At 58.4% G+C, this 9,765-nt stretch overlaps 1 protein-coding gene across 1 annotated transcript in view; it reads left to right on the plus strand.

Moving 5' to 3' along the window:
* Nucleotides 1-2,188: 2,188 nt before the first annotated feature.
* Nucleotides 2,189-9,765, plus strand: part of ITGB7 (integrin subunit beta 7) — an 8,617-nt gene continuing 1,040 nt past the window's right edge. Inside the window, exons 1-12 of the mRNA XM_030884743.2 lie at nucleotides 2,189-2,988; nucleotides 4,256-4,460; nucleotides 4,559-4,729; nucleotides 5,245-5,486; nucleotides 5,856-6,014; nucleotides 6,237-6,332; nucleotides 6,423-6,512; nucleotides 8,001-8,144; nucleotides 8,355-8,548; nucleotides 8,993-9,216; nucleotides 9,357-9,576; nucleotides 9,667-9,765. Coding sequence (XP_030740603.1) covers nucleotides 2,788-2,988; nucleotides 4,256-4,460; nucleotides 4,559-4,729; nucleotides 5,245-5,486; nucleotides 5,856-6,014; nucleotides 6,237-6,332; nucleotides 6,423-6,512; nucleotides 8,001-8,144; nucleotides 8,355-8,548; nucleotides 8,993-9,216; nucleotides 9,357-9,576; nucleotides 9,667-9,765 — 2,045 coding nt within the window. The 5' untranslated portion in view covers nucleotides 2,189-2,787. The remainder of the gene's footprint in view (nucleotides 2,989-4,255; nucleotides 4,461-4,558; nucleotides 4,730-5,244; nucleotides 5,487-5,855; nucleotides 6,015-6,236; nucleotides 6,333-6,422; nucleotides 6,513-8,000; nucleotides 8,145-8,354; nucleotides 8,549-8,992; nucleotides 9,217-9,356; nucleotides 9,577-9,666) is intronic.

The following is a 9,765-nucleotide window of genomic DNA, read 5'->3' on the forward strand; positions in this document are numbered from 1 at the left end:
CACACACACACACACACACACCACACCACCCCAGTTTCCCAAGAGTGGAACTGGCAGGAAGGGAAGGAGGTCGGGCTGGGTACGAATACCAAAAGAGGAGGGTGCCAAAGTAGGGCTCTCCCACTAGCGCTCCCCAGCAGGCAGCCTGCTATCCAATGCTGTGACTTTAGTTCAGACCTCCACCCAGTCAGCCGAGGGGCCACTGAACTCCATACTTGCAGTCTTGGCCCCACTGGTCAGTTCCAGCCCTCCCCTGTGCCTTTGTCTAAGGGGGCAGACAGCAGAGAGTCCCTGGCTAGGTGGTGTGGCTAGGCTGGGCAGAAGCTCTGTCCCTCCGCTGCTGAGTGGGCAGTCAAGCGTGTACTGGAGTCAGAACTGAGGCCGGGATATGGGTCAGCGCAGAGGGGAGAGCAGGGAGGGCGGACAGGAACACTCAGCAAAGGGCAGGGGAGAGGGGCCAACAAACACTTTTGAAGAAGCTGACAGAGGAGAGCCTGAACGCCAGGCCAGAGGTCTCAACTGTCTTGATCCCTTCTCTGCCTCTTGTGTGTCCTGTGACCTTGGCCTGGCCACTCTTTCACCTCTCAGTGGCTTTGGGTTTCCATTTGTAGATAGAGGGAGTGGAAGGAGACAGTCTCTGGTTAGACTCAGAGGAGAAAAAGGAAGTAAAACAAAGACCTATGAAGAGGTCGGTGGAGAAAAGATAGAGTCAACGTTGTTAATAGAAGAAGCCAGAGAGAAGCCAACCTAGACAGAAACCAGAGTGAGAGGCAGGGAGTTGGCCCGTGAGGCGAGGAGGAGGTGGGGAAGGAGGAGGAGCTGGGAGAGGAGGATTGGGGAGGACTGTCTGGGACTCCCAGGGCTCCCTTTTGGGGAGCTGAGTGGGGTGGAGGTCTCTGGGTTTACCCAATTCTGGGGAGCCAGTGTGTCCATGGGGCCCCAATGAGAGCTGAGTCAGCCATGGGCTCAGTGCTGCAGCATCTCCCAGCAGACCACAACCGCAGGGCTGCAGAGCAAATAGGGCTGAGATTACCCTGTGCTGCATCCTGGGCTTGGGGAAGGCTCTGTTACATGGTGCACCTGGGGTCACAGGTGGTGGGGAGCAGGGCTGGGTACCCCACCCTTCCTCATACTTCTTGGTACTCCACCCTTCCCCCCGTATACTGTGAACAGTATGGGATCTGAGTCCAGGCCCACGCTGCCCAAGATGCACATGCTTTATGGCAAGGAGTTGTCCTGTCCCTCCGGTGAGCATGTGGGCAGGTGGGAAACACCCACCATCTATTGGCACTTGCAAATCGTCTCCTGGGGTTTAGCCTATGGAGTCTCTTGCACTCAGGTGAAATGATAAATACATGGGTTTTTATTTGTAGTAAGGGGTCTTCCCTGTGGCCCTTCCCCAAGCCTGCGACTTGTCCCTTACCCGTCCTCTCGAAGAAACTGCTGCATCACTTATAATGGTGAAGGATTGCACTCAATTTAAATGTTCATCCTTCAAGGACTAACTTGGGACAGGAGGACAGAGCCATGCGGTGGAAATGTGCATAGCTGTACAAATGAACCAAGGAGCTCTTAATTTTCTCCAAAAAAGCTTTTTAAGAGAGAGCGAATAAAAGGAAAAGTGCAGAATGGAGGAGAAGCATCCTACCATTTGCAGGTCGAGCCACCTCTGGAAAGATACATGGGAAACAAGTAACACTTTGGAGTGGGTGCATGGGGGGTGGAGGTGGGAAACTTCTCATTCTGTACCTTTTGTTTTGTTTTTCTAAAGATCATTTTATCGGGGCCTCTTGTGCCTTTTTTTTTTTTTAACTTTTTGAACCCTGGGTATGGACCGTTTCTTCATGTGTGAATGACTTTTCAAAAGTCTTGAGTTGCCCGGTCATCACATAGGCCCTTCCAGGAACTGCCCTGCCCCCAGACTCTGTCTCTATCCAGAGCCTCATGGGGTGGAGTTAGGCGAACACTCCCTACCATCCCTCTGGGCTCACATTGTTGGGAGAACCCTGGTGGCTTAGTGGTTATTGGTCAGCCTGCAATCCCTCAGGTCAGCAGTTTGAAACCACCTTGGGAGAAAGATGAGGCTTTCTACTCCCACAGAGTTACAGTCTTGGAAATTCACAGGGGCAGCTCTTCCCTGCTCTATGAGGTCCCTAAGAGCTCGCATCGACTCCACTTGATGGATGGCAGTGAGTTGCAGACTGTTCAAGTCCTTCTTGTGGTCTAACCTTCCTTCCTCTTGCTGCCTTGTCAATCGGGGACCGCCCCTTGTTTACACTCCTGGCATCCCTTCCTGTAGATCCCCTCATTGAGAAGGCAACCATGTGGAAGTTGTAGGACATCATTCATTCAACCTCCCTTATGCTTGGAGACCCAGGACCCAGAGAGAAGCATCTACCTTGTCTCCCAGCCAGGGAGAGACTGAGGCAGGACGAGAGGCCGGTCCCTTTCTTGTTTGAGTCTACCTCCACTGTGGCCCAGAGTCTTGGTGAAGAGACCTCAGGGCCTCTAGGCTGGGTAGGGCTATTTTGTTCATCCTAGACTCACGGAGTGGGCAGCTAGGAAGCACAGGTCTTCTTGAAGCCCCCATCAAGCCTCAGATATGCCCCTTACCTCCGTCTTAAAGAAACTGCTGGATCCACATGGGAAGTGAAACTGCGGGGGTATAAGAAGCTGGGGTACGGTTCTGAGCATGACAACCACAGTCTAAGTTTGGAGGGCTGAGAACTTGGGGGTTCATCCTGAGGACCCATATGCCCCCTTCCCCTTTACCTCCTATTACAGGCCATGGTGGCTTTGTCAATGGTCCTTGGGTTCCTGCTGGCTCTGAGCAGAGGTGAGAGGGCGCTGGACACCAAGACCCAATCCCCAGGGAAGGCCACTGAATGGGGGGACCCCCGTCTCGCTCTGCTGGGGTCCTGCCAGCCAGCCCCTTCCTGCAAGCAATGCATTCTCTCACACCCCAGCTGTGCGTGGTGCAAGCAACTGGTAAGATAGACCTGTGGCCTTTGTGTGTACGCAGCCGGGTGGACATGTGAGCAAGGGTCCTGTGTGTCCTAGTGTGGGCGTGTGTGTCATCTGGGTGCACTCTGCAGCCGTGTGCCACTGAGTCTGGGCTCCAAGGGCTCCTGTGTGTGTGCTGTGTATGTGCTGTGGTACAGGAACATGCATGAAGACTCCTGAGCGGGGATGCTGACGTTTTGGTGTACGTATGGAGAGGGCATGTGTTCAAGGATGTGGAGGAAGTAAGTCATTGGAGGAACCTGTTGTGCATGTGTACATGTGTGAAAGTAGGTGACTGAAGTATCTAAGCCTGGGCTGGGGGGGGGCGGCGGGCAGCCGTGGTCATACTGGGTGTATAGCCGTCTGACTGGAGTGGGAAGAAGGAGTTTGAAGTCTGGCTTTTGGGAAGAGGTCCTGAGCCTTGTAAGTGCAGAGTGAGTGGCTGAGAAGGATGCTGAGGAGGAGGGGTCTCTCCTTGGCTAGTCAGACCCAGAGGGTCTGTCTTTACTGTGCCTTAAAGAGGCCGAGGTCACTGAAGGGCAGGGCATGAGAGGTGGCCGAGCTAGGGACAGGGGGACAAGACGGTTTCTGTCACATGAAGCTGTGGAGTTATCTAGGACAGACACCAGGACAAGAGTGGGGCAGACAGGGAGGAAGCCTATTGGAGGCTGAAAGACACAGCTGATGGCGTTGGTGGGGCAGGTGGGGCGCGAGTGGTGGTGTTGGCTCTTGGAGCGGTTCTTCTCCTCCTCCAGTCAGGGGACCAGAAGCCTGCACCCAGGTCAGCAGAGAAGAGAAGAGCTCTGTTTCCTTCCCCTGCGGCTTCCTAGCCCGCCCCGGGTGCGAGACACAAGGGGAAGTGTGTGAAGGGGTGCCCTCTTCCGTGGGTCCCTGTCCTTCTCTTCCCAGGAAGCAAGGGTGGCTATTTAGTCAGCTCACAAAGGTAGGGAAAGGCGGGCTAGTGGCCAGGCTTCCCTTTTGGGGAAGTCCTAAGCTCTCAACCGGAAGTGAGGTGGCCCTAGGGGGAAGACGGAGGAGGGTGTCTGCTAATAGGTGAACCAAGGTAAGGGTAGGGAGAGTGGGGGTGCTCCAGGAAGTGGGGTTCCCAGATGTCAAAGGACAGGGGAGGGGGAGGGGAAGGGGAGCTGACTGAGAGGGGAGGTGGTCCAGAGGGCAGGGTGGTTCTGGGAGTGGGACCGAGGGATGGAGCGGGTGTGGGTGTGGGTGTGACAGCGCTCTACCTGTTACCCAGAACTTCACAGCATCTGGGGAGGCGGAGGAGCGGCGATGTGCTCGGCGGGAGGAGCTGCTGGCCCGAGGCTGCCCCACCGAGGAGCTGGAGGAGCCCCGGGGCCGGCGGGAGGTGCTGGAGGACCGATCCTTCAGCCAGGGCACGGGTGGCGGCCAAGGCACTGTCCAGCTGGCGCCGCAGCGGGTCCGCGTCACGCTCCGGCCGGGTGAGCGTGGGTCAGCTCCCTGTCTGGACGCGGGGAGGTGCGGGCTGGGCTCGTCCCCACCCCCCCACGCTCACATCCCACCCCCGCCCCGTCCCCAGGGGAGGCGCAGCGGCTCCGAGTGCGCTTCCTGCGGGCGGAGGGCTACCCAGTGGACCTGTACTACCTCATGGACCTGAGCTACTCCATGAAGGACGACCTGGAGCACGTGCGCCAGCTGGGGCACGACCTGCTGCTGCGGCTGCAGGAGGTCACCCATTCCGTGCGCATCGGTGAGCCCAGGACGGCCCCCACCCCGCCCTGGGCTCCCTGCGGACTTAACCTCTGACCACCAGAGGCACCACGAGGGGGGGGGGCCCCTCCACCTGCCCTCGCCCGCCTTCTAACAGACCTGGCCAGCCTCTGATGTCCCTTCCAAGACACCCACCAGTCAAGGGCGAGATGGAGGTCATTTGCCAGACTCTCGACCCCAGGCTTTCTCTCAGGGACCAGGAGGGCTAGATGCCATCATCCCTGGCTGCGCATTCTGCACTCAACTGTTTCCTGTTCAGGGCACCCCTTCCTCCCACATCATTCTACACCCCCCCCCCATCTTCCTCCTTCCTTGGCCTTCAGGAAGCCCCTGGGCCTCTCCTGTCTTTGCATCCTGCAGCCCCTCTGCCCTTGGCTGCTCCTGCCAGGCCTCTCCAGGGCTACCTTCTCCAGCACCCCCTTTATGGCTGCCACCTCGCCCTCCCTTCTGAGTCCTCAACTGGCCGCTGACCCCTCCCTCGCACCCCCGCTCCAGGCTTCGGCTCCTTTGTGGACAAGACGGTGCTACCCTTCGTGAGCACGGTGCCGTCCAAGCTGCGCCACCCCTGCCCCACCCGGCTGGAGCCCTGCCAGCCGCCCTTCAGCTTCCACCATGTGCTGCCCCTGACCAGCGAGGCCAAGGTCTTCGAGCGGGAGGTGGGGCTCCAGAACGTGTCCGGCAACCTGGACTTGCCCGAAGGTGGCTTTGATGCTCTTTTGCAGGCTGCGGTCTGTCAGGTAAGGCTCAGCCTGCAGGGCCACCTGGGTCCCCGGGCTGTCACCCATGGTGCCACTCCGTGATGGATGTCACTGTAGATTTGCATACGAGAGGGTCAAAAGTCTTGATAGACTCCCATACATTATCTTGAGGAAGAAGCATGTTTTCCTGACTCACTGGAAGGGCCCACCCCCCGGTTGGGGGTGCTGGGGAGAGCTCCGAGAATCGGGGAGCTGAAGACAAGGGGATGGAGCGAAGACTGACTCAGAACCAGGCTGGCTAGGGAGCTCCTTGGCTAAGGAGATTGCGGGTGGTGGTGGTGACTGGGGTGGTGCTGCTGCGAGGGCTTGTCCAGGCACACAGACTACTCTGCCTCTGGCCCACCCCAGGAGCAGATTGGCTGGCGAAACGTGTCCCGGCTTCTGGTCTTCACCTCCGATGACGTCTTCCACACGGCTGGGGATGGGAAGTTGGGCGGCATTTTCAGGCCCAGCGATGGACGCTGCCACTTGGACAGCAATGGCCTCTATAGTCGTAGCGCAGAGTTTGTGAGTCCACTTCTTTCCTCCAAGAACCACCCTTGGGGTCCACACTCCTTGCTGCTGTCCCTCGGCCATCCCACCCCCACCCATGCCTTAGTCCTTCCCCAGCTTCTAGAACTCCACCTGCTGCTGGAACCCTGGTTCCTGCACCTCCTGGGCTGGGGGCACCTTGCCTGGGGGGTGTCCTGTGGTCCTCACCTTGCCCCCCATCCTTCCCCGCCTGCCCAGGACTACCCCTCTGTGGGTCAGGTTGCTCAGGCCCTCTCTGCGGCGAATATCCAGCCAATTTTTGCTGTCACCAGTGCCACGCTGCCTGTGTACCAGGTAAGGGCTGCCAGATGCCCTCCTGTTCCCCCTGGTGCCTATCTCCCGCAAGCTGTAACACCCTCCCTCCCCCCACTCCTCTTCACCTAGGAGCTGAGCAAGTTGATTCCCAAGTCCACAGTCGGGGAGCTGAGCGAGAACTCCAGCAATGTGCTGCAGCTCATCATGGATGCTTACAACGTGAGGAGGCCCTGCCGGGGTGTGGGGAGGGAGAGGGCTCAGGAGGGGCCGGAAGTAGCCAGACTACTACGAGGGTCTGGTCACATTGGGGTCTGACTCTCCACAGCTCCTATTTAGAGTTAGTGTGAGACTATCATTAATAGTCTGGCCATTTCGTGTGACATTGGGACTACCTAAGAGCTAGGTGCCAAGTGTGGAGTCCGACTTGGAGAGAGATGTGCTTTGGGCTTGCTTGGTAACTATGGCCATCCCTGTTGTAGAGTTGAGGACAAAGACCCAGGAGGTGAAGTGACTTGCCCTAGGACACATACAACACACACACACACCAATGGAAGGGCTGGCATCTGTCTTCAGTGTCAGTCTCTACACAAAGACTGAACCCTGATGTCTGCGCCTTCTTCAGTAAGCTTGTACACAATCCAAAAACCTGCTTCCCTGCCGCCACCAAATTTGACAGGTGGCAGGAACCGGCGAAATCCAGGTTTCTCGAGTTTCGGTCTTATCTTTGTGGGTAGACTGTGAGTTCCTCGGTGACAGGGACCAGGCCAGTTGCCACCAAGGGGAAAGGTGGTTCTTGTGGCTGTGACCTTTCACAAGCGGACGGCCAGGCATTTCTTCCAAGGCACCTCTGAATAGCTTCAAACGACTCCCCTTTGGTTAGCAGCTGAGGGCGCTCTGTGCCACCCAGGGGCTCCTTGCTAACGGGGCCCGAGTCTTACATCCACGGTGAGAAAATGAAAGCACAGATCAAATTTCCCAGGCCAATCCAGTGTACAGGCTGGGCCCTTCAGACCTTATCCGTGTCCTGACTGGGAGTGTGGCCGTTTGGATCAGTGCCAACCTACGGTGTCTGGCGACCTTTGACCTCTAGCAGACCCTTGCTGGCAGCTGTGTTCAGCCCTTGGAGGGCCCCTGTGCACTCCACTCACAGTCTGCACAGTCCCTTCCTCCGGGCACCCCTCTTCGCTGGGCAGCCTAGAGGGCAGGGTTCCGGCAGCTCAGATTTTGGATTCGCTGGAGCGAACGTAAAGCCATCGTCAGAGGTTTCAGGGGGTACCCATCTTTATAGCGGCATCTCTCTCCTGAAGAGCGGCTGGTGGGTCTGAATCGTCCAATCAGCAAGAGTTGGCTTGCTAACCTCAAGACTGGCTGGCTGTTCGAATCCACCAGCTGCCCCTCGGGAAAAAGATGAGGTTATCTGTTCCTGTAAAGATTTACAGCCTTGGAAACCTTGCCTAGGGTACCCGCTCTGTGCCTTGGAACGGACTGAATGGCGGGGTTTGGTGAGAACAGGAGTCCTTAGGTGATACGATTGATTAAGCACTCAGCTCCTGACAGGTTGGTGGCTTGAGCCCACTGAGTGAGCAGGGCGTGGGCAGAAAGACCTGGAGACCTGCCGCTGGAAGGTCCCAGCCACAAGAAGCCTGTGCAGCCCAGGGCTGCGCTGCACGTGGGCAGTCACCAAGGCAGCGTCCCACCTCCCCACAGAGCCTGTCATCCACGGTGACCCTGAAGCACGTCACACCCCTGCCTGGGGTCAACATCTCGTATACATCTCAGTGTGGTGGTCCTGAGAAGGAGGGTGAAGCCGGGGACCAAGGCCAGTGCGATAATGTCCGCATCAACCAAACGGTGAGAGCTGCTCCGGGCGGTGTCGGGATCAAAGACCGGGCGGGCCAAGAGCGTACGCAGCTGCATAGGGCATCCTCCAGCCACGCTCTAGAGGACAGGTGTGTGTGTGTGTGTGTGTGCATCCTCCAGCCACGCTCTAGAGGACACGTGTGTGTGTGTGTGTGTGTGTGTGTGTGTGTGGTAGTCTGACTTTTCCCACATGATCCTCAGGTGGATTTCTGGGTTACTCTCCAATCCACCCACTGCTTCGAAAAGCCCCAGTTTCTGAAGTTCCGGGCCCTTGGCTTCTCCGAAGAGCTGACAGTGGAGCTGGTCACACTGTGTGACTGCAATTGTAGCGATGCCCAGCCTCAGGCTCCCCACTGCAGTGACGGCCAGGGGCGGCTGCAGTGTGGGGTGTGCAGGTGAGCACTTCCTGGACCCCTTCACGCAACTGTGTGGCTCTTGTCCCCCCCTTCAGGGTCTCCAAGTAGCTTCACCCTAGAGGCCCCACAACCCAACCCTGAGTTGCCTACTGGGGTGCCTCCCGGATATACCCCTTTCCTGCCTTGCCCTGGACCCTGGAACTTCCTCTACTCGTCCCTCTTGGTCTCCCGCACCCCAGCACTCCTTCAGCCTCCTGTCTCTCGTGGGTTGAGGCAAGTCTGCAGCAGAAGAGGAGGCAGGCTGCTTCTGTAAAGATGTCCAGCCTTGGCAACGCTAGGGAACAGTTCTACCCTGGCCTACTGGGCCATTAGGAGTTAGAATGGACTCAATGAGAGTTGTGTGTGTGTAGGGGACCAGACTAAGGGGCAGTCTAACTCTGTGACCGCCTTCTCCCCTGCTGTCCCCTCGCCTTCTCCTTCCAGCTGTGCCCCTGGACGTCGGGGCCGGCTTTGCGAGTGCTCGGAGGCTGAGATGGCCTCCCCCGATCTGGAGTCGGGGTGCCGGGCCCCCAATGGGACAGGCCCCTTATGCAGCGGGAAGGGCCGGTGCCAGTGTGGACATTGTCGCTGCAGCGGGCAGAGCTCCGGGCGCCTGTGCGAGTGTGACGATGCCAGCTGTGAGCGGCACGAGGGCCTGCTCTGTGGAGGTAGCTGGTGCCTGTGGGAAGGGCTCTCCCCAGGGTGGGGGCCCACTGCAGAAGGGCTGGGACACAGGTCTGGGTGGTGGCGTAGGGCATCCACTTGTGTGGGCGGTGTGGTGGTCACACAACATATGGCTCTGCCCCAGGCTTTGGCCGGTGCCAATGTGGAGTGTGCCAATGTTGGGGCAACCACACGGGCAGGGCCTGCGAGTGCAGCGGGGCTGTGGACAGCTGCGCCAGCCCCGGTGGGGACCAGTGCAGTGGGCACGGCGACTGCAGATGCAACCGCTGCCACTGCCACCGCGGCTACTACGGTGCGCTGTGTGACCAGTGCCTGGGCTGCGAGACCCACTGTGAGAGACACCGGTGAGGCACGGCTGCGGGGCACAGGGGGCAGCTGGACGGGCTGGTGGGAGAAACTACCAGCCTGCTAACTTCTTGGGGTCTGCTGCGCAGGGACTGTGCAGAGTGCATGGCCTTCGGGACTGGTCCCCTGGCCATCAATTGCAGCTTGGCTTGTGCCCATGTCAACATGACTTTGGCTTTGACACCCGT

This window comes from Echinops telfairi, unplaced genomic scaffold (genome assembly GCF_000313985.2).
Source record: "Echinops telfairi isolate 266 unplaced genomic scaffold, ASM31398v2 ScPeMD7_12;HRSCAF=54, whole genome shotgun sequence".
Lineage (NCBI taxonomy): Eukaryota > Metazoa > Chordata > Mammalia > Afrosoricida > Tenrecidae > Echinops > Echinops telfairi.